The sequence below is a fragment of the Vidua chalybeata genome, chromosome 29 (genome assembly GCF_026979565.1).
Source record: "Vidua chalybeata isolate OUT-0048 chromosome 29, bVidCha1 merged haplotype, whole genome shotgun sequence".
Lineage (NCBI taxonomy): Eukaryota > Metazoa > Chordata > Aves > Passeriformes > Viduidae > Vidua > Vidua chalybeata.
Window position 1 is genome coordinate 3043787 of NC_071558.1, and position 21823 is coordinate 3065609.

Below are 21823 nucleotides of genomic sequence, written 5' to 3' on the forward strand. Positions count from 1 at the left end.
CCTGATGGGGTGGGCACAGTGGGGAATGCCCGCCCAAGTCCCCTCGCCCCCGCCGTGCCCCGCACGCCAGAGCCCCACGCCGCAGCGGGCTGGGTGGAGCCGGCAGCAGCGGTTTTATCATCTGCAAAACAAGTCTGGGCTCCACACCATCTAATTTGGGATCCTTCCTAATTGCAGGCATCTGCTCCGCAGGAGAAACAGGAGGCAGGCAGAGGAACGGGGGGAGTGGCAGCTGCCCCGGGGTCCCCTTGGGGCAGCTGGTGAGGGTGGCCAGGAAGAGACCCCCACGCAGGGACCACCGTCCCTCACTCAGCGTCACATCCCCACCCAGGAACCACAGCCCAGGGTCAGGGGCCAGGGTCACAGCCCCTCGCTGGAGATCGCAGCCCCCTGTGGGAAATAGTAAAGGTAAGATGCTTTTCAGGAAGCTGGAAAAGCAGGCCTTAGAAAGAGAAAGAGCAGAGAACTAGCTGCAGCTGCAAAGTCTGAAAGTAGATAAAGTTACAATGAGTACTTTTACTAATTGGCTAAAACAATTGTCTGTAAGCTTTAGCAGTAGCTATTGACTTTTAGCGATATGCTATCAGCTAGAAAGTTTTCCAAGAAACAAAGAAATCTTCCACTGCTGCAGGTGAGCTTTACCATCTTCCTGTTGTCTCAGCCATGTAATGAGGCTGATGCTGCAAATAAAGCTCAAGGAACGTACCCCGACAGTCCCATCCCGTCGGTACAGAAAACACACCCACCCAGGGCCCTGCTCCTCCTGCTGCCCCCGGAGAAGGGGTCCCCCAGCCCGCGGGGATGGTGGGGGTGGTTCCTCCAGCCTCACCCCACCCCTCACGGCCGTCCTGCTGCGGCTCCAAACCGGCAGGAGCAGCGAGCCAGCCCGGAGGGGCTGGGCCAAAGCCTTTCCCTGCACGCTTGCCCCTGGGCACTGCTGAGCACCGGCGGTCAGGGCTCCATATGGGCCGTCCCGGCACAGCAGAGGTCCGGCGTCCCTTGGGAAGGGGACATTCCCAAGGTGTCAGGGACAGCGTGGCAGCAGCACCTGGGCACTGATGAGGTCACACCTCGAATCCTTGGGGTCAGTTCTGTGCCACTCTTGAGGGCCGGAGCATGTCCAGAGAAGGGGATGGAGCTGAGGGGGGGTCTGGAGCTCCAGGAGGAGTTGGGGGGGCTCATTCTGGAGAAAAGGAGGCTCAGGGGGACCTTGTGGCTCTGCACAACTCCGTGACAGGAGGGGACAGCCAGGGGGGGGTCAGTCTTTGCTCTCAGGGAACAGGGACAGGACAAGAGGCAGTGGCCTCAAGTTGCATCAGGAGAGCTGTGGCATTTCCCAGGAAAGGTTTAGGTTGGATATTAAAGAAGATTTCTTCATGGACAGGACTGTGCAGCCCTGGCATCAGCTGCCTGGGGCAGCAGTGGAGTTGCCATCCCTGGAGGGATTTAATAAATGTGCATGGAGCACTTGGGGACGTGATTTAGGGCTGGCCTTGGCAGCGCTGGGGGAACGGTTGGACTTGATGATCTTCGAGGCCTTTTCCAACCTCAAGGATTCCATGATTCTATTCTATAATTCTAAGCACAGCCAGCCCAACCCAGCTGCCGTTGGGGCCAGCATTCCCCAGGAACATGGATTAAAGCACAGGACAGGCTGGTGTGCTCCATGAACAGGGCTGGGACGGAGCCCGGTGCCACCTTCACACCACACTCCAATAATCCAGCTGTAAAGCCTCTGGGTTTTTCATTTTCCCCAACCTCAGCAGTTCCGTGGCTCTCACACAGGGGCATTGGCCAAGGAGAGCTCTGGCTTTCTCATTCCTATACTTCAAAGGTGCTGGTAACGTTCCCAAAGGCACAGGGAATACTGTAACCGGTATTTAGGGAAAGCAAACAGGACGGGGAGATCACTGCGGGCTGCGGCCGGTGTTGGCCACAGCCAGAATAGAGGGGACTCTGTCCAGAGGCCACCCTGGAGAGGTGGCACCAGCCTAATTTGTCCATAAGGTTTGGTGGATGGGGACACTGGTATCATTTACTCTTCCTTTCCGACAGCGTCTGACATTTGGGGTTTTTTTTTTTTTAAAAAACTCCCCCAAAAAAGTAGGCTGGGGAAAACCAACAGCACATATGGAACGCATCAAGGGCTGGCAGCGGCGGAGGCTCCAGCTGCAGGGATAAACAAGGAGCCACCCGCAGGCCACGGGGGCCGGAGCCCCCGGGGCACCCCTGGCCCCTCGCCGCCCCGCCGAGGAAAACCGAGCGATTTCCGAGCGCGCAGAGGAAACACTGACGGGAACGGCGCATTCCGGAGGGAGCGCGTCATGGCTTTACTTGGCGCCCGCGACACATGCGAAGCTTTCAAGGGGGCCACGTGTGGAAGTGTGCTCCGGGAGACGGTGCAAAGAGAACTTCCAGGGGGATGGGAAGTGCCGGGAGGGAGGGGAGGCTGGGAAGCAGCAGGCCCCGGTGCCGGGAGCGCACGGAGCCCCTCGTGCAGGGGCTGCACTCCCAGCAACGGGTCACCGTCTGCTTCCACCCTTGAGGGATGCTGGAAAGGGTGGAGGAAGGGTTGACCCCCAGAGCCCCCCTGAGCCCCACGGCACTCCCCTGGCTATCACTGCTGGCGCCACAGGTAGGTCTGGATGGAGTGGGCTGGAGCCACAGTCTCAATGAAGCCCATGGCAGGGTCCTGGATTCCAAATGGCACATCCCGGCCAAACCTGGGGAGCAAGAGGGGCTGAGCAGGTCGGCACAGATGGGGCTGAGCATCACCCCCACCCCCTGCCTGGGCTGACCTGTTGAGGACCACCAGGACAAGGGCACCGTCGGGGCGCAGGACGGCCACGTGCTCCAGCTGGCAGAGGAGGCAGCGGCGGCTGCTGCGCAGCCCCACCCGCCGGGAGCCCTCGGGGATGAACTTGCTGTGGGGAGAGGACCAGGAGAGGGGTTCTGCCCCCGGTCTGGGGCTGGCGGCAGCACCTGAGCCCCCCTGACCCACCTGAAGTGCCCCAGGTGGTAGAACATGGGCTGCTTGTAGAAAACATCCTTGCTGCCGTCCACGATCACTGGGCTGTCCACAAAGTTCTTGACCCAGTTGGGGCCTCCCTCCAGATCCAGGACCAGGTTCCAGTCGGTCCAGCCAGACACAAAGTGGTTCATGACCTGGGGGGGCAGGGAAGGGGCTGAGTGGGGCTCCCCCAGCCCTGGGTGGGCGGTGTGAGGGCGGTGTGAGGGTGTGTACCGTCAGGATGCTGTAGCTGTAGTGGTCGCCCCGCTCCCAGCAGCCCAGGGACACGGCGAAGCGGAACATGAAGAAGCCAGTGCAAGCCTCCGTGTAGAGGAGGAAATGGTCAGGGAAGAGCTTGTGGGTGGCCTCCAGGCTGCAGCCAGGTGGGACGATGGCATCCAGGTACCAGTGGACGGCCAGGCCAGCCACATAACGGGCAGCTGTGGCATTTCCCAGGACCTGGGGAGCAAAGGAGATGCCTCACACCAAGGCTACCCATGCCTGAAGCCTGCAGGGATGGACTCCTGGACTCCATGTGGTCTTTCAGGGACACCTCTTGTCCCCTCCCATGGGCGCCACACCCTGCAGCCCCCTCCCTGCATCACTGCACCCCTTTGAGCAGCACCCTAGCATGGATCTGGTGCCCCAGCATGGCTTTGGCACCTCGCTGGGTGCAGTGCTAAGGGGGTGGGACACAGGTTTGCCCCTCAGTGGACCCCTTGCCCCCACCTGGCTCTGCTGCTGCCTGGTCCTCCCTCCTCACCCCCCTGGGGTGGTCCAGCCCCGCAGCTGTGGAGGCAAAGGAGGGGCAGGCTGCCTGGCTTGAGGCCGGGGCAGGAGCACGTTTTACTTTCTTTCCTCCTAGTTTAAGGCAATATCCCCAAACAGCATTGTGGGGGGAAACCAAATCAGCCAAAACTCTGCCCAGAAAAGGTGCTGGTGCCCAGCATCCAGGATGTGGGTGCCACGTCCCGTCCTCACTCCTGCCGGGCACACGCGGAGGCGGCTGCTCCGGAAGGAGCCGGCTCTGGCTCCCGCTCCGGCAGACCCGGTTTGCTCCCACTCTCCAGGGCTGGGAGAGGCCACAGCTCCATTTCCCATAAAGCCTGGGGCTGGGGAGTGAGGCAGAGGGGAAGGAAGGGACGCTGCTCTTCACCACTTTGGCCCAGTGTGGGAGGTGGATGCGCTGGTCGTCGAGCATGAGGAGCCGTGTGCGGTGGGGGCTGCGGGCCAGCGCGGGGCCCAGGTCCTGGGCGATGAAATCCCGCTGCTGTGCGGCCGTGAAGGCGATGGTGGGGGCCTGGGGGGGCGTGAAGAGCCCCGCCAGTGGCTCGTTCTGTGCCGTCACCGCCCAGAAGGTCACGTTGTGCTTGGCGTATTCATCCAGGAACCTGGTGCAGAGAAGGGGGGGCAGAATCAGCTGTGCTGCCCCCCCCACCCCAGTCCCCGATCTGCCCGCTGTCCATCCCAGCCTGGTTCCAGAGACAGTACTTGATGAAGTAGTTGGCCCAGGACTTGTGGTACTTGTCCCTGCCTTCCCCTTCAGAGTCCCTTTCCCACGGACGTCCCCGTTACTCTTCATCCAGGCTGGGGCGGTCCAGGGGCTGGCAAAGAGCAGCAGCGGCCGCTTGCTCATGGCCAAAGCTCGGCGCAGGAGGGGAATCTGTGGGAGGGGGCAGAGGGACAGGGTCAGCTCCAGCTGCAGCTCCCCAAAACCGCAGGCTCACCATGGGAGGTAGGGGAGAACTCAAGGGACCTCAGCAGGGACTGGCAGCTGGCAAGCACCACCCCCCGGCACAGCGCCCTGGCTCCTCACCCTGCCACTGCCAGCTGGGATGCGCCAGGACGTGCCCCGGAGGAGGTGCCAGCTCCCACAGGCTGTCCCCATGCACCCTGCCACGGTGTGCAGGGCTCAGCAGCACCTGGTCCTGGGGGTCCCAGCACACGCAGGAGCTCCGGCGCGAGAGGGGACAAGGTGCCGATGGCAGCGGCTTCAGCCTCCCACCTTCATCTTCACGTCCTCGTCCACCAGCCTGAAGTGCTTCAGCTCGTAGTCGTTGGGGACATCATCGTAGCTGTAGGGGCGCACGGAGAAGTCGCTGCAAGCCATGGGGACCCGGATGAGGTTGTACTCGATCCCTGAGGAGCAAGAAAAGCATCAAGCGGCACCGGAGCACGAGTCCAGGTGACGATGTCCCTGCAGCGGGGACAGGCACAGCCTCCTCTGGTGACCCCACGATCTGCTCACACCGCCGTGCTCTCGCTGCTCACCGCTCTCGGAGAAGTAGGAGCGCAGCAGGTTGTCCTGGGCTGGCTGGGACAGCTTCAGGATGTTCATGGCAGCAGAATCGGAGAGGGACCCGCCGAAGCCCTTCACGTGCTGGTACAGCGTGGAGATGTTGAGCGTCAGCAGCAGCCCTGCGGGAAGAGCCCGGCTCGGTCCCTGCTGCCCGGGGGGCCCGCGGTGGCACCGCCACCCACCAGTGGCGCTACCTGGGGTGCGCAGAGTGCTCTGGAATTTCCCCTCGCTCCGCTCCAGCCGCTTGCCGGCCTTGCTGCTCTCGTACTTGACGTAGGAGCCAGGGGCCGGCAGGACCAGGGGGTCCAGCGTGTCACAGTACGTGGCGTTGCAGACACAGACCAGCGAGCCATGGCCAAAATCCTTGGGGATGCAGGGTCGGGCACCTGGGAGGCACGGGAGGGTGGGGGTGGCTGCCGGCTCAGGGACGTGTCCCTGTCTGCTCCCCCGCCTGCCCCGGGGAGATGCCACTGTCCCCGTGCTGCGCATCCCGGCACCTCCCGGGCACCCAGCTCCGCGCTGCCGCTGGGCTCCTGTCCTCGCCGCAGGGTGCCCCAGCCCCGCCGCCACCCCCGCCACGTCCCCGCGCTCACCTGTCACCTGGGGCACTGGCAGCAGCAGCAGCAGGAGCCAGCCCAGGATGCCGACAGCCCACATGGCCCTTCCGCGTTCCCCAAGCTCTGGAAGGTCCCCGGGAGCAGCACCTGCGGTGGGGACACCCTCAGTCACGGCAGCGGGGTGGAGGGATCAGCCCCATCTCCTCAGCCCCTGCTCCTCCGTCCAGTGCCACGGAGCTCCTGCCACATGCTCCATTCCCCCCCAGACACCCTCATCTTGCCTGGGGAGGGTCCATCCCTCCCAGGAGCCCGCACCACACCCGCCTTCACCCCGGCTGCTCCCGACCTGCGCTGCCGCCAGCCCTCCTCCTCCTCAGCAGCTGCAGCCTCCCCACCTCGCCTTTACAGGGAGCTGCTCGGAGACCTCCCTCCGCAGCACACCCTCTCCCACCCCCACAGCTCCTCCTCGCTCTCCTCCCGGCCCATACCTGCCCTGGGGCGCGGACCGCCGTGCATCTCCTGGCCGTGGGGCTGGGGAGCGCCGGGGCCCCGCTGCCCTCCACCGCCATGCCGAGGAGGGACAGGGACATGGTGCTGGCAGCTGGGCCTGGGTGAAAAGTCCAACCAGCGCACAGAGGTGTCACAGGGACAGATCCGAGACCCCACTGCTACCCCTGAAGGAAGAATTGATTCATTTATTTTGTCGGGCAGGGTCAGGATGAGCCCCTGAGAGCCCAGCAGAGCCAAGGGCAGGCTCATGGCTCTGTCTGTCCTGCTGGGCACCTCCAACAGGACACCCACCTATCCCTGCCCACCACCCCGCTGTCCCCAGTGTCCCCCAGGAGCCGCAGGGCCGTGCAGGAGGGTCCAGGACACCCAGGCAAGGTCAGTGAACGTGGCTGCACTGCTCAGGGCAGCATAAGGGCACAGCAGGGGTGGCCACATGGGAGCTGGGGCTGTTGCCATTCCTTGCCCAAGCCTTCGGCATCCCCTCCCCAACTCAGCATGTGCTGGGGAAGGTGGCAGCAGTGGCAGCAGTGGCAGCCGTGGCACAGTGACAGAAGCAGGCATTACCCCAGCTCCTGGGCAAGCAGGGCTGTGCTCCGGCTGTCAACAACAGCAGCCAGACCCTCAGAGGGGACCCTGCTCTCCCAACACCATGCCAGCAGCAAAGCCCAGCTCTGGTGCTCCTGTGGCACTCCCTGCTCCTCCAGGAGTCACCCTTCAGCCCAGCAAGCCAAGGCTGAACTGGGCCAGCTCACCTGGGCACACAGACCCTACCTGGTCCCATCACCCAGGATGTTCCCACTCCTGTGGATGTGTACCCCTCACTGCAGGGACATCCTCAGCATCTCCACACAGGGGTGGCCCAGGGAATGGAGAGTGGCCACATCCCAGCCACAGCTCCCAGCCACAGCTCCACTTGCCTGGAGCATCAATCACCAGCTCAGGGCTCCCCTGCACAGGGTTAAACTGCTCCGTTAGCTTTCCCTCCATGGGTGGAGCAGCACTTCATGACTAATTTTCTCCATTTCTGGCATATCAGATGCAGCTCTGGGGCAATTCAATTCATCAAAGTTCCTCCTACCCCCAGCACTGCCCTGATATGGGCCCTGCCCCAGTTCCACACCTCTGCTGGGAGCTGAGCCATGAGACACCTGCACCAGCTGCCACTGGGGCCGGGGCAGATGGGGCCAGGTAGCCCCTGCTTACGTCTCACGGGGCAAACAGGTGCCCCAGGAGGGAGCTCCTGTCCCTGTCCCGCTGCACCGTGGATCTCCCACCTCCAAGTGTGATTCAGGTGTGACCAGACTGCTACACCCAGGCTAATGAGCCCCAATTTTGGGGAGGGATTAATAGCTCCTAAGGCAATCAGCAGCTCACTTCCAGCTATCCAGGATGCCCCCGTTCACCCTTTCCCATTCCAAGCTCCAGTTCGTCCTGCCCCCCATCAACCACAGCCCCCTAGCTGGCTCAGGTCCCACAGCTCCTGGAAGCAAAACACTGCGGAGGCTGCTGGAGCTCATCCTTATCAACACCAGCTGATAAGAGCGCCCTGCTGAGCAGGAAAAGTGAGACCCAGGGGCCGGGCAACGCCTCGCATGGAGCTGCTGGCACGGCAGATACCAGGCAGCCCCACCAAGCCCCCAGAGCTGCTTCTTGCAGCCAATCTCCGAACAGGGGGAGCTCCTGGGGGTCGCAGGGGCCTGGTGGCATCGTGTGACCGCCCTTTGCAGTGCTCGGGTGGGTTTGGTCCAGGATGGGGTCAAGGAGATGGGGTCAAAGGAGCCATCAGAGGAGCCAGAGGGTGAATTTTGTCCCTAAGCCAGGCCAGTGTGGATGGGGACACAGGGACACGGAGCTGGGCTGAGTCACCTTTCTGGGGATCACGACTCTGTTCAAACATCACTGCCAAAGGGCCTCAGTGTGGCATCACAGCAACTCCTTCCCAACAGTGGGACCCCGGCCCAGAGCAGGCGGGGACAGCCCTCAGGGTGATCAGTGGCTCTAGGTGGGACCCCAGCAGCCCCCAGTCACCGCGAGCCCCGCACAAGCCAAGGCTTTGCACAAGAATTAATGAGCGGAGCCAAGCCCAGCGACGTCGGAGGATTCGCCCCCGCCGCGTTTATCCCGGAGCCAGTCGGTCCCTGAGCACCGAGCCGAGCGCAGGGACGAGGGCACGTGGACCAGGCTGATTCAGCATCCGGCCACCAGCTGTGAACGCCGGGACAGGTAAGTGAGAAACAGGTGGGGGAGCAGCCCCGCACCGGGAGGGGGATGCTGGCAGCAGGGTGATGGGGATGGGCCTCGCTGCAGTTTTGATCCTGGAGAAACATTTCCCTCTTGTGGACAAACACAAACAGCCTCGGGGCAGGAGCAGGGCGCTCTCCCCAGGGCTCTGGCGGCAGCTCCCGGAGCCGCGGGGTCCCAGGGGCAGCATCCCCGGGGCTCCGTGGCGTGCCAGTGTGCCAGGGTGACACTGGCACTCGCTGGCCACGCCTGGGCTGTGCTCAGCCCACGCGGCATCGCGGCTGTCAGTCCTGACAGCACCCCTGGGCACATCCCACCCGCACGCATCAGCCCAGGGGCCCCGCCGCCCTCCTCGCCCTGAAATTATGACCTCCCTGCCTTAATCTCCAGCTCTCACACCCTGCCAGCTCCCTCCCTCCTTCCTGGGTGCGCCCACACTCAGCACCCACTCCTGGTCCTGCCCCCGCTTGCTCAAGGCACCCCAGATCTGCGGTGGGTGCACCCCCAGTCTCCTCACCACAGTGGGGACCCCTCGGATCAGTCCCCATGGGGGACAGCAGGCTGCAGGCAGGGCTGCTGCAGCCTGGCCAGCCTCCCTGTCCCAGAAAATCCCCAGCAGCAGCTGGGGCTCAGCCAGAGCTGGCTGGGACCCTGAGCCCCCGTGCTGCCACGCTCCTGGAGCTGGCCCTGCCTCCAGCCCTGGCCTCGGGGCCTTGGTCTGGGAGAGACGTGACCCACACAGCCCCAGCCTGACATCAGGCTGCAGGTGGCTCCGGATTGGCAGGAAAAGCACAGAAAGCTGGCGCTTGGCCGCAGTCCCTGCTCAGCCCTTCCATCGAGGGTGGGTGTCCAAGTGCTTCGTCCCTGCTCCTGATGCAGCACCCAGAGCATCTGCGTTCAGGGTGAATCCCGAGCCGCTTGCTAGGTCCTAAAACCTGTCCCCAACGGCAGCAGGAGCACACCCGGGCTCTGCTCGGCCCCAGCCAGGCAGCGCATGCTTGGAACTGGGAGCAGACTCTTGCCTGGAGCATCTCTCAGCAGGGTGAGCCCCAGGGGAGCTGAGGTGGGCAGAGGGGCAGGGGCTGGGCAGGGAGAGGGGCTGCCCCACCACGCTCCGGGCGCTCTGCGCTGCTCGCCAGACTCCAGCAGGCTCCACGCCGGGGTGGCACCCAGCCACAGTGCCCAGGAGCAGGGGAGGGACCCGGAGGTTTCTCTTCCAGCCGCAGACATCAAGGCAGCATCCGTGTTTAATGTCAGAACAGAACACAGCGTTCACAGCCTGTGGGGTCTCCACCCTGAGGGGCACCGGTGCCCCCGGCCCTCCTGCACACGCACAGCGTCCCCGGCCCGGCCCAGTCCGGCTCTGCCACGGCCCCGGGGACGCCTCCCCCGGCCCGAGCCCGCGGGCAGCTGGGGCTGCACGTCCGGCCCGGCTGCGTCCGGCCCCTGGCCGGCCACGGGCGTCTCGGCCATCACTGCCGCTGCCACAGGTAGGTCTGGATGGAGTTGGCCGGAGCCACGGCCGCCATGAGGCCGACGGTGTCCGCCAGCCCAAAGGTGATGTCCTGTGGGGACCTGGGGGTGACAGCACGGTGGTCAGACCTGCAGCACCTGCACAGGCCCCAACGGGGTGGGGTCCCACGCAGGGCTGGCAGGACGGGGGTCCCACACGGAGCTGAAGGGATGGGGGTCCCACACAGAGCTGAAGGGATGGGGGTCCCACACAGGGGGGCCAGGCTGCATCACCCACCGGTTCAGAACCACCACAACCACAGCCCCATCAGGGCGCAGGAAAGCCGTGTACTCCAGCGCTGTCTTCTTGGACTCCCTGGAGGCAACAAGCCCCACACGCTGGGAGCCCTCGGGGATGAATTTACTGAACAGACAAACGAGAAGCAAGCTCAGGGTGGGAGTGAGACCCCAGCAGAGCTCCTCTCGAGCCAAATTTGCCTTGATTCTCTCAGGACAAGCTGCTGCTGGAGCCCAGGCAGCTTAGCACATGTTGCGGGCTCCAACCCACCTGAAGTGCCCCATGTGGTAGAACATGGGCTGTTTGTAGAAGATGCCTTCACTGCTGTCCACGATGATGGGGCTGTCCACGTAGTTCTTGACCCAGTTAGGGCCCCCTTCCAGATCCAGGGCCAGATTCCAGTCAGTCCAGCCGGCCACAAAGTGGTTCAGATTCTGCAACAGGACAGCTCAGGTGCCTGCCCAACACCAACAACCCTCCCCAGGGCCCAGCACGCAGGGGCCTCACCGTCAGGATGCTGTGGCTGTACTGGTTCCCCCGCTCCCAGCAGCCCAGAATCACATCCCGCTCCCAGAAATGGGCCCCAATGCACGCCTCCGTGGCCAGGATAAAGTAGTCAGGGAAGAGCTCGTGAGTGGGCAACACCGTGTCCTGTATGGGACCGATGAAGTCCAGGTACCAGTGGATGCCGATGCCGTGGACGTAGCGAGCTGCCTCCTCATCCTCCAGCACCTGGCAGGGAGAAGAGCCAATCCCATGGGGCAGAGCCAGAGGCTCAGCCCTCCTCAGGACGGAGCACCCAAGCCCCCCACAAGGACAGGGGCTCTGTCCTGGGTCACCACGCTGGCACATCCCCCCAGCACACTGACCACTCTGGCCCAGTGCGGGAGGTGGAGCCGGTTGTCGTCCAGGATGATGAGCTGGACGTGGCGGTGGGAGCTGTTGGCCAGCGCCGGGCCCAGGTCCCGAGCGATGAAGTCGCGCTGCTGCTCGGCCGTGAAGCCCAGGCACTGGAAGGGGTAGTTGTTGATCAGCCCGGCCGTGGGCTCGTTCTCTGCTGTCACTGCCCAGAATGTCACGTTGTGCTTGGCGTATTCATCCAGGAACCTGGCGTGGGGGAAGGGGTGAGCCGTGAGGAGCCCCCAGTGCCACCACTGAGAGTCCCCCGGGTATCGCCCCGGTCCCCCAGCCCCAGCAGCTCCTCACCGTACAAAGTAGTTGGCCCAGGTCTTGTGGTACTTGTCCCCTGCCTGCCCCTTCAGCGTCCCCTTCCCCACATAGGACTCGCTGGTCTTCAGCCACGTGGGGGAGGTCCAGGGGCTGGCATACAGCGACAGCGGCCGCTTGCTCATGGCCGAGGCTCGGTGAAGGAGGGGGATCTGCAGGAGGAGGTGGAGGAGCCCACTCAGCTCAGCCCCTGTGACCCTCCACCCCACCCTGCTCCCTCCCACCACTCGCTTTTAGCTTGGTGTCCTCGTCTCGCAGGCTGAAGTGGGTGAGCTCGTAGTCGTAGGGGACATCATCGTAGGTGTAGGCGTGGAGGGAGAAGTCGCAGCTGGCCATGGGGAGCCGGATGAGGTTGTACTCCAGCCCTGCCAGCACAGCGGGACACCAGGTGTCCATGATGAGCCAGCACCCATAATCCCTGTCACCATCCCACCTGTGTCCCCGACATCCTACCCTCCTCAGAGAAGTAGGAGCGCAGCAGGTGATCCTGTGCTCTTTCCGGCAGGGATAAGATGTTGATGGCGGCCGCGTCGGTGATGGAGCCACCAAACCCCTTCACCCTCTGGAACCGCTGCGTCGTGTCCAGCGTGAGGACAACATCTGCAGGGAGGGGAGCCCAGCATGACGGTGGGTTGCTGCAGGGTCCATCCCATCCCTGCCATCCGTGGCAGTACCTGGGGCGCAGAGTCTGCGCTGGAATTTCCCCTCGCTCCGCTCCAGCCGCTTGCCGGCCTTGCTGCTCTCGTACTTGACGTAGGAGCCGGGGGCCGGCAGGACCAGGGGGTCCAGCGTGTCACAGTACGTGGCGTTGCAGACGCAGACCATGGCATCACGGCCAAAGTACTTGGGGCTGCAGGGCCGGGCGCCTGGGGGGCACGGGAGGGTGGTGGGGGCAGCCTCAGGGACGTGTCCCTGCCAGCTCTCCCGCCTGCCCCGGGGGTGACGCCACTGCTCCCGTGCTCCACACCCCGGGACCTCCCGAGCACCGAGATCCGCGCTGCCTCCGACCCGCGGAGAACTCCCGGGCATCCCTGACAACTCCCGGGCATCCCAGACCACGGACTCCAAAGGTATTCCCTCCTCCTCCCCGCCCGGGGACCCCCGTCCCCTCCACCCACCGCGTACCCCCGGGTCCCCCTCGCTCACCTGCAGCCCGGTGCACGGCCAGCAGCACCAGCAGCAGCCGCCAGCACAGGGCACCGACAGCCCCCATGGCCCCGCCGCTCCCGGTGCGCTCGGAGCCGGCCCGGCAGCACCGGCTCCGCCGCCGGCCTTGCCTTTAAGGGCGCCCGGGCAGCTCGTCCCGCCCACACCCGGTGCAGGAACGGCACCGACTCTGGGCGGGCCTGACCCCGGCCCTTCCCCCGCGCCGCTTCTGGCACCGCGAACCGGGGGAACCGCGGGGTCGTTTCCCCCCGCCCCCTCCCCGAGAAGCGCAGGCGGTCCCGGTCCCGGTCCCGGTCCCCGTCTCGGTCTCGGTCTCGGTCCCCGCTGCCTCCCCACGCTCCGACGGCACCGGTCACCCCGTCCCGCGAAGCCGCTACCGGGAAACCGGGACCCGGCCCCCCGTGACCGGTCAGCTGACCGCCCCGCCCCGCCCCGTTCGGCCCCGCCCGTCCCGTGACACCGGCCCCGGGGGCGGCGGTGACCACCTTTATTCGGTCTCTAGCGAGGGGCAGTGGCCGCGGGACCGGCCCCGCAGCGCGGCCCGGGCGCAGCCGGGCGGGGAGGAACAGACACGGCCAGCACCGGGAGCGGCACCGGGAGCGGCACCGGGAGCGGCACCGGGAGCGAACGGGGCGGGGCGGAGGGCCTGGAGAGGAGACGGGCACAGGGGACAGAGCAAGGGACAGGCATGGCAGTTCCGGGGTACGGGCGCGCTGGCACAGGAGGCCAGGGACCAGGCCAGCACAAGGGACAGATCAGGGGACAGGCAAGGTCGTCCTGGAGGACAGGCACGGCTGGCACAGGGGACCGAGGATCAAGCCAGCATGGCCAGCCAAAAGAACAAGGCAGAAGACAGGCACAGCCAGTGCAGGGGACAGGGCAGGGGACAGGCATGGCTGGCACAAGGGAGTGGGGATCGAGCCAGCATAGCCAGCCAAAGGGACAGGGCAAAGGACAGCATGGCCGGGGCGGGGGACAGGCATGGTTGCCCCAGGGCACGGGCACGGCCGGCACAGGGGACAGACACGGCTGTGCCAGGGTACAGGCACGGCTGGCACAGGGGACAGGGTATGGCCAGTGCGTGGGTCAGGCACAGCCACAACATGGGACAGGGCAGGGGACAGGCGTGGCCATCCCAGGGAATAGGCACAGCTGGCACAAGGGACAGGGCAAGGGACAGGCATGTCCAGAACAAGGGACAGGACAGGGAACAGGCATAACCATCCCAGACAGGCAGGGGACAGGCACAGCTGTCCCGGCCCCCCAGCAGACACCCCAGGGGACCAGCCCCAAACCCCAGCCCTGCCTGGGGAAGGGGCCCAGCCAAACCCCCAGGGCAGCAGCGCAGGGCCCAGCCCCACCAGGGCAGCAGCTGCAACGTCCGAGCAATGTCCAGGGCTGAGCCCAGGGCGGGACTCCCTCCCCGCAGCAGAGGGTCCCTGCGCAGGCCGTGCCCTCAGAGCGCGCTCTCCTTGCAGGCCCCGCTGAGGCTCCGGGGGCGGCTGCGCTCCAGCCGGCGCGCGGACAGGAGCCGCCGCAGGGACGAGGTGGAGCTCAGGTCCCCGCAGCTCTGCAGGTGGATTCCTTCGTGGGGCCGCTCTGCGCCCGGCCAGGCACTCCAGGGAACCTGCAAGCCGTGGGGACGAGCTGCAGCCACAGGGATGGCAGCCCTGCCCATGACACCCCTACCCGTGGCACCCTCCCGCGCTCACCCCCCTGCGCTCGACCCTCCACGCTCCGGTGCGGCCAGGTGGCACACGGGGCAGGAGGACAGAGGTGACAGGGACGGCAGAGGCGTGCATCACGCGCCCACGCTGGCATCTGGGACAGGTTGGTTCCCGTCAAGGCCTCCCGGGCTGCGCAAGGGCTCCGGCGTCCCGTAAAGCTGAGTTGTCGGGGTGTCCCAGCAACTGCCTCCAGGTGCAGTGACTCAGGGGCAAAGCCAAAGCCATTGCAACAGGCAAGATTTTCCCACCTGTGGCTCCAGTGGGGATCAAGGAAAAGGAGCTGCCCCCCAGGAAGGGCTGGGCAAGGACAGAGCTGCAGGAAGAACGCTCTGCCTGCAAGCCAGGGTGCCGACACAATGCGGGTGTAGCAGGGGAACGGAAACAATGGAAGGGCCAGGGTGGAGGTGTTGATGGGGAGAGAAAGGAGGGAGAATGTGGATGGGAGTTCTCTGGGAAAGAGGAATTGCCCATCCCCTATAGCTTCCAGAACCCACCTGTTTGTGCCCGTGGAAGCTGTGCCCAGACACCTCCATGCCAGCTGCCAGGCTGCGCTTGGGTCTCTGCAGGAACCTGGCCACCAGCCCACGGGTGCCTCGGTAGCCCTTGAGGTCCCCCAGGGAGCGAGTGGTTGTCTTTGACAGCTGCTGTGGCACCTTCTTGCAGGGTGGCAGCTTGTTCTTCCCCACGGAGCCGGCCCGGAGCAGTGGCGGGGAGTCACAGTGGGAACGGTGGAGCAGGCAGGCCTCAGAGCACAGCCCTGCAGAGTGGGTGCTGTCAGACACAGGACACTGCTCTGACAGTCCTGTCCTCGTCATCAGACCCGGGACACTGCTCTGACAGGCACAGGACACTGCTGTGATGGATCCATCCCACTGCCAGAACCAGGACAGTGCTCTGATGGATCCATCCCTACCATCTGGGACAATTCTCTGGTAGTCCCATCCTCCTCATCATCCCCAGGACACTGTTCTGATGGACCTGTCCCAACTGTCAGAGCCAGGACACTGCTGTGATGGATCAATCCTCACCACCAGACCCAGGACACTGCTCTGACAGTCCTGTCCTCCTCATCATCCGAGGGACACTGTTCTGATGGACCTGTCCCCACTGTCAGACCCCAGGATGCTGCTTCCAGCAGACCTGTCCTCAGAGGCCTGGGGTGCTGCTGTCTCCCATCCCCAGTCAGCAGGAGCGGTCCCACCACTGGTTCCCATTGTTCCAGCCCCAACAGGGTGAGCTCAACCCCCAGAAGGCTACAGACACCCCCCATGCCCCCTTTGTATCCCAGTACATCCCCGTGCCCTGACCTGTATCAGCGGAGGAGTCGGACACGGTGTCCTCCAGTGCTTTGGTATAAAGTACTTCCCTGAAATCTGCTGGGAGCAGAGAGAGCTCTCAGGCCTCAGCAGCTGTGCACACCCAGGCAGCACAACCCTCCAGCACCCCTGCTCCCAGACCAGCAGACCTCCCCTGCTCCCCCCGTTCCTTCCCAGAGCAGCTCTAATCCCACCTGGCCGCAGAAAAACGCAGCCAAACCCTGCGGCGCATCCCGGCTGCACCGCACGGACGCTGCCACACTCCCATCCCGTCCCGGAGGTCGCTGTCACCTACCAGCACGGCCGGCCATCGGCACGCCGGGGTCACTGTGTGACCTCAGGAGCGGGCGCGGGGCCAGCCCCGGGGCCGGGGACGAGGGACAGGAGGTCTCGCTGTTGCGCCGGGGCTGGCCGGGGCGGCCGGCGGCGGCGTCCGTGGAGCGGCCACCCCCGCGCCCCTGCAGCGAGGAGCCCTTGTCCTTGAGCCGCACCTCGGGGAAGCAGGGCCCGGCGCAGCGCCCCGGCCCCACCAGCCGGTTGCAGCTGTGGGTGACGGCTCCCCCCACCAAGATGCCGTCGGGGCCGGGCTCCGCGGTGGAGCAGGAGTAGGATCGCTCGCCCCGCACGCGGGGCTGGGGCATCTCCTCGAAGGGGCCCTGCAAGCCCAGCGTGGGGCTGCGAGCGTGGTGGCTGCACTGCACGCAGTCCACGCTCAGGCAGTAATCGGCGCGGCTGCGCTGGATGGAGCGGAACAGGACGTAATCCACGGAGCGCATGGAGCCCTGCAGCTCCAGCAGGCACGAGTCCTCCGAGGGGCTGCTGTCCCCGGGGATGTCCATGATCTCGGACATGATCAGGGACCCGCTGTCCATGGAGACTGCAGGGAGAGGACGGGCACCGCAGAGGAGCTGCCGGGAAGAGCCGGACCTGCTACGGCCCCGCTGCCATCCCCGTGCCCGGGGGGAACGCTCACCTTCCCCGCTGAGCACGATGGAGGGGACGCGGTCGCAGGTGCAGGCGTGGGAGCCCTCTGTCAGCTGCGAGTCGAACAGGGTGGCCTGTGGGACAGCAGGCTCAGGGCTCAGCTGAGCACGAGCCCACCCTGCCCTGCCCTGCCCACGGCCCCACGGCCCCCACCTGGCTGTCTCCCCGCAGCCCCATCACAGTCTCGTATGACGGGGGGAAATCGGTTGGGTAGAGGGGCACGGGGCTGTCCATGGAGCCATTGTAGGTGATGCTGTGGAGGCAAGAGCAGAAAAGCCACAGTGGGTGGGACAAGCCCAGCCTGGGGGCGGCCGGGCCCCTTGCCCTACCAGCCTTGCTCCCAGCTGGTACCTCTGCGCATCCGTCTCGGAGCTGCAGGTGTACTCGGGTGGGTAGTAGGGGGGTGGTGGCACTGGAGGAACAAACTCCTCGAAGTCCATCATGCTCTGCAGAAAGGTGTCAGGTGGGGACGTGCATTCCAGTGTCACAGAGCTGGAGCGCTGTGGGACCAGCTGCAGGGAGAGGGGAGAAGGGAGAGCTGAGACCTCCTGCCCAGAGATCCAGCAAGGGATGTGCATCCTGGGCCTTCAGCTGCACCTGGCACCCCAGGGACCACCCCTGGCACCCCAGGGGACCACCCCTGCTCTCCAGCCCTGTCCGCTCCTGGGCCAGAGCTGGCACTCACCACATGGACAATGTCAAGGGAGAAGATCTGGATGCAGCACACGACAGCAGAGAGCATGCAGATGATGGTGGAGAAGATGGTCAAGCCACAGACACTGAAGAGGAGATCCTGGGGAGCAGTGGGGTGAGCTGCAGAGCCCGCAGAGCATGGCCGGGTGTGCGGCCGCTTCCCAGGGAGCCCTTGCATCCCCCTGCTCCTCCACCTTGAGTGCCACACGGATGCTCCGGCAGTTGGGGTTGGGGAACATGGTCAGCGTCTCGCTCTGCTGGCTGCAGGAGGCGGGCGGGGGCTCCGAGCGGGCCTGGCAGCAGACACACGTGTCCCTCTCCTGGAGACAAGAAACACTGCCAGGAAGCTCTGGATGCCGTGCTATCCCCTGAGAGCCACCAGACCCCAGCCCCGCAGCTCCCCGTGTCCCCAGAGCCCCACAGGCAGGGACGAGCCGTGCACGGAGGCCCGGGGGTCTCTGCTCAGCCTCACCCTCTCGCAGGCCTCCAGGGTCTTCACCAGCTGCGCGTTCTGGCACGACAGGATGGAGCCGGCGAGGCTCAGCATGACGCCCAGCACCGACAGCAGCGTGAAGAAGGCGATCTGCAGCGGGAGGAGAGGGGCTGCGGGCTGCACACCCGGGGGCACGGGGGCTTTGCTCGGCCTCCCCATCCTGGACTCCCCCGCCTCCGAAGGGTGTCCCCCCGACACCTACCACCAGGGTGAGCGGCCGCTTCCAGGAGATGATGCCGACCAGCCCGGAGAGTGCCAGCTGCAGACGCACAAGCCCCGGGGTGAGCACAGGGGGAAGGCTCTGTTAGGCAGCGGGGCCCCGAGCAGCCCCTGCCCACGGGCAGAGCCCCCTGGTCCCTGCAGGCCTGGAGCCAGCCCAGGAGCAGTGGGGCTGCAGGAGCAGCCCTGGCGCCACAGGATGGGAGAAACTGCTGATTCAGGGCCTGGGGACTGCGGGCTGCTCTGGCTGGGCAGAAAACCCAGGCCAGGATCCGCGGGGGACCCCGGGTGCTGCCCTCACCCCAATACAGACAGAGCAGAGCCCCCATCGCCACCCTGTCCCTGCCCCGTTGTCGCTGTGGTGCCCCCACACCCTCCCTGCCCGTGGCTGCGTACCCCGGCCACTCCCCCGCACCCCATGGGGGTCCCCATCCCTCAGAGTCACCCTGGGGGAGCCCTCGGGATTTTCCCACAATGCACCGCGGCAGCCACGGGCAGAGGGTGGGGGAGCAGCGGGGCTGCCCTCCCCTGGGACCGGCGGCAAGCTCGGCCCCCGGGGAGCAGTGCAGCCCCCTGCCCGCGCCGCCTCGGCCCTGCACTCACCGAGAAGCCGGCCCAGGACGGGCACGAGTGACGGATTTTGGTGGAGGGAGTGATGGTGGCCGCCACCAGGCTGAAGGTGACGATGAGGACGCCCAGGATGGCTTGCACGAGACCCAGGACCAGCAGGACCTGCAGCCAGGTGCGCTGGAGGCGGAGGTGGGTGAGGCTGCGGGAGCTGCGGCCGGTCAGCGAGCGGCTGGAGTCGGTGGGGGAGGGCATGGCCGCGGCGGGCGGCGGCTCGGGGCCGGCCCCGGAGCGCCGGGGCAGCCGGCGGCACCGCGCCAGGACCGCGGGGAGCGGGAGCAGCCGCTCTGCGGGAACGGGCCGGGCTCCACCTTTCGGCCTGCCGGAGGATGCTGACGGTGGCTCTTCACTGCCCCGGGCGGGGGGGCTCGGGCAGCGCCCACGGCCCCGCGGAGCCGGGGCCGCCAGAAGCTCCGCGGAGAACAGAACCGGCCTCGCCGGTCCCTGCGCACCCGGGCCGGGGCGGGCCTAGAGCCGCCGGCCGGAGACAGAGCGCGGACCCGGGACCGCCGCCTCCTCCCTGACCGTCGGTGGAGCGCCGGGCCCCCGCCGGGAGATCATCCCGCCCCGCGGGGTCCGAGAGCCGCCGCCCGGGACGCGGCCCCCGGGGCAGCGCCAGCAGGCGGGAGCCGCGGTCCGGACCGGAGCATCCTCCGCGGGCGGCGGGCGCAGGGCCGGGTCCCGTTGCCGGGCCGGTACCGGTAGGGGCGGGCGGCTACCGGCGGTCCGTCCGCCCCGCGCCCCACAGCCCCGGCGCCGCGCGGAGCGGCGGGCGGGCACGCCGGGCCGGCGGAAGGCTGCGGCCGAGCATCGCCGCCGCCGCGCCCTCCGGGATCGCCCGGGGCCGCAGCTGGAGGCGGGCGGCGGAGCGCCGGGAGCTGCGGGGACGGTCCCACAGGCCGGCGGCTGCTTGGCCGCGCCCGCTCCGGGGCCGCCCCTGTGCGGCACGACGGGAGCTGTAGTCCATCCACGCCACCCCCGGGAGCGGCGACGCCGGCAGCGGCCCCGCCGCTCCCCCCAGCCCCGGTAGGCGCACGGAGATGGCGAAGGAACAGAGTGAACCTTCATTTATTCCTTAAATAAACCGGGAGCGGTCGGGGAACAGCACACGGGGAGCAGCGAAGGAGGCGGGACCCGCGGAGGAGCCCCGGCCGCAGCGGGACCGGGAGGGCACCGGCCCCCACAGCTGAAGGCACAAAGCCTCTCGCCAGCCCCGGAGCTCGGGGACAAACCGGGAGCATCCGAGAGGAGATGGACTGAAGCAGAATGCACGAGACCTGTCCTGGGGATCCCCAGGGGCACCAGGGCAGGGGACAGAGGGCAGGTAAGGGGGGCGTGGGGCTGCGCACGGGGGCTGGCTCAGCCCCTGAGGAGTGTGAAGGCTTTGGCTGAAGGGCGCTGGGGGCAGCAAGGGCTCACAGTCCTCGAAGCAGGTGGGGAGGGGGACTGGAGGAGCTGTTCAGCCCTCCCTGGAGGCAAGGGGGTGCCATGTAAACGCCAGGGCTGCTCCTCGGCACCCAGCCCGGCTTTGGGGTCCACGTGGGCTAAAGGCAGGATCCCCACAGGCAGCAGCTGCCCGAGCTCTGCCTGTCCCTGCCCTGCTCTCCTCGTCCCTGGGCCTGAAGAGAGGGAGAGGATGGGGAAAGGGACGGGACGAAAGGACAAGACACCCTGGGGAAAGCACCAGCCCCATCCTCGTCCCACTGGAGCACGCCCCAGGAGGAAGAGGGGGATGACGTTCTTGGCGGAGCACGGGGATCCCTGGGCACACGGGGGGCAGGGGACCCTCCACACCCCGGGGCACACAAGCGTCATCACCAGGTGGGGAAACAGGAGAGCACAAGGAAGGCAAGTGACCGTTCCAGTCCCTGGAAGCAGCATTCCAGCCATCGGGAGGAGGCTCCTGCCCCCAGCAGCTGGTGCTGCAAGGGAGGGCGATGGCTCCGGGCCCGGCCTCAGCACTCCCCACCCTGCTCCCCCCAGTCTGCTGAGGGGAGGGGACCAGCACAAACCAGAACAGCCTCTGTCCGTGAGGAAAGGGGGTTAAGAGCAGCAGACGATTCAGGCACCAGCACTTCCAAGCTGGGATGAGGCAGCCTCTGACAGCTGATGCGGACGCACGGGGATCCAGTGAAAGTGCGACTCGGGTTTCCTCTTCCTCGGGAAGAGCGCCCGAGTGCCGGGGGGGCAGGGCCGGGCACCCGCCGGGCTACGGGGCGCGGAAGGCGTTGGTGGCCGCGCCCGCGGCGGCGTTGGCCGCGGCCGTGCGCACGGCCTGGTTGGAGAAGACCCCGGCTGCAAACTCCTCCTGGGCCTTCTGGAAGCTGGCACCCGTGCGGCGGTACAGAGAGTGGATCTGGAGGGCAGGAGCAGGCTGGGGGTCAGGGCTGGGGCTGCAGGCCCCCGGTAAACAGAGTTGTGAGGGCCCAAACCTCCCCCAGAGGGACGGCTCCAGGCTTTGATCCTAACCCACCTTTTTCAGCATAACGATCCCCAACACGGCCACTGCCGTGAAGGACAAGGACACCAGGATCATCATCACAGCCACGGCCGTGTTAGTCCGCAGTGCTATCAGGCTCAGGATCCAGCCACTGCAAAACAAGAGGTCGTTGCCCCCGGGTTCCCTCTTCCCCGCCCGCCTCTTGCCTTTCCAGGGTCAACGCACCTGAATCCCCAGTTTGGGATGCCAATGGCCTGCAGCACATACATCACGTTCTGGGCAAAGAAGACGAAGAAGAAGACAAAGAAGTTGAAGGAACTGTCGCTCCTGGGAGGAAGAAATGGGCAAGGTTAGGCCACAGAAGGAAGCTCTCAAACTTTCCTTAAAGCAGGAGAACAGGGAGCTCGGGGAGGAAGAGCACATCCCGCAGAGCCAGAGGCCCCCAGGAGCTGGAGCAGGTGCACAGGGCTCAGGGACGCACCTGAAAGCTTTGTACATGGGCCGATACCAGCAGACGAAGGAACAGGGCGTGTAGAGCAGAGCCCAGAGGATGGAGAGGCCCA

General features: G+C 66.0%; 4 protein-coding genes and 1 long non-coding RNA gene across 6 annotated transcripts in view; 1 reads left to right on the forward strand and 4 right to left on the reverse strand.

The window, feature by feature from the left end:
- Window positions 1–2606: 2606 nt before the first annotated feature.
- On the reverse strand, window positions 2607–10090 carry LOC128801110 (lysosomal acid glucosylceramidase-like). Its single transcript, XM_053966748.1, is given in 13 exon segments — window positions 2607–2723; window positions 2799–2924; window positions 3002–3165; window positions 3245–3469; window positions 4167–4401; window positions 4502–4541; window positions 4544–4673; window positions 5016–5149; window positions 5282–5428; window positions 5504–5695; window positions 5903–6013; window positions 7148–7197; window positions 9924–10090. Coding segments are annotated over 13 exon segments (1827 nt in total). The 3' UTR covers window positions 2607–2617.
- Window positions 9847–13148, reverse strand: LOC128801219 (lysosomal acid glucosylceramidase-like). The gene is made up of 10 exons (XM_053966980.1): window positions 12741–13148; window positions 12269–12460; window positions 12048–12194; window positions 11826–11959; window positions 11574–11746; window positions 11237–11474; window positions 10875–11099; window positions 10638–10801; window positions 10368–10493; window positions 9847–10192 (listed from the first exon to the last, which is right to left on the reverse strand). Exons 1-10 carry the CDS (start codon window positions 12805–12807, stop codon window positions 10090–10092), a joined length of 1569 nt encoding a protein of 522 aa, XP_053822955.1. The 5' UTR covers window positions 12808–13148; the 3' UTR covers window positions 9847–10089.
- An 86-nt stretch (window positions 13149–13234) lies between these two features.
- ENTREP3 (endosomal transmembrane epsin interactor 3) lies at window positions 13235–19498 on the reverse strand. 2 transcript variants are annotated; one of them, XM_053966926.1, is made up of 12 exons: window positions 18797–19498; window positions 18177–18233; window positions 17954–18064; window positions 17676–17801; window positions 17474–17581; window positions 17140–17300; window positions 16942–17041; window positions 16778–16862; window positions 16100–16681; window positions 15796–15861; window positions 14983–15245; window positions 13235–14388 (listed from the first exon to the last, which is right to left on the reverse strand). In XM_053966926.1, exons 1-12 carry the CDS (start codon window positions 19013–19015, stop codon window positions 14218–14220), a joined length of 2049 nt encoding a protein of 682 aa, XP_053822901.1. In that variant the 5' UTR covers window positions 19016–19498; the 3' UTR covers window positions 13235–14217. The 2 variants fall into 2 exon arrangements, with proteins under 2 accessions (XP_053822901.1, XP_053822900.1); XM_053966925.1 differs by having other exon boundaries at window positions 15796–15864.
- Window positions 18873–21823, forward strand: part of LOC128801299 (uncharacterized) — a 5639-nt gene continuing 2688 nt past the window's right edge. The window contains exon 1 of the long non-coding RNA XR_008435167.1: window positions 18873–18935. This is a non-coding gene — a long non-coding RNA (uncharacterized LOC128801299). The remainder of the gene's footprint in view (window positions 18936–21823) is intronic.
- LOC128801222 (dual specificity protein kinase CLK2) overlaps window positions 19873–21823 on the reverse strand; it is a 16859-nt gene continuing 14908 nt past the window's right edge. The window contains exons 18-21 of the mRNA XM_053966987.1: window positions 21742–21821; window positions 21486–21587; window positions 21294–21411; window positions 19873–21176 (exon numbers count right to left, since the gene is read on the reverse strand). Coding sequence (XP_053822962.1) covers window positions 21030–21176; window positions 21294–21411; window positions 21486–21587; window positions 21742–21821 — 447 coding nt within the window. The 3' untranslated portion in view covers window positions 19873–21029. The remainder of the gene's footprint in view (window positions 21177–21293; window positions 21412–21485; window positions 21588–21741; window positions 21822–21823) is intronic.

Excerpts from the sequence above, each read along its gene's own strand:
- LOC128801219 (XM_053966980.1), bottom strand. The coding sequence starts at position 12,807 with ATGGGGGCTGTCGGTGCCCTGTGCTGGCGGCTGCTGCTGGTGCTGCTG. Across the intron at positions 11,747-11,825 it reads ACGAGGACACCAAGCTAAAA|ATCCCCCTCCTTCACCGAGC; the intron begins GCGAGTGGTGGG and ends CTCCTCCTGCAG. Across the intron at positions 10,193-10,367 it reads GTTGTGGTGGTTCTGAACCG|GTCCCCACAGGACATCACCT; the intron begins GTGGGTGATGCA and ends TGTCACCCCCAG.
- ENTREP3 (XM_053966925.1), bottom strand. The coding sequence starts at position 19,015 with ATGCCCTCCCCCACCGACTCCAGCCGCTCGCTGACCGGCCGCAGCTCC. Across the intron at positions 18,234-18,796 it reads CGTCCTGGGCCGGCTTCTCG|CTGGCACTCTCCGGGCTGGT; the intron begins GTGAGTGCAGGG and ends GTGCGTCTGCAG. Across the intron at positions 16,682-16,777 it reads CATCGTGCTCAGCGGGGAAG|TCTCCATGGACAGCGGGTCC; the intron begins GTGAGCGTTCCC and ends CTCTCCCTGCAG.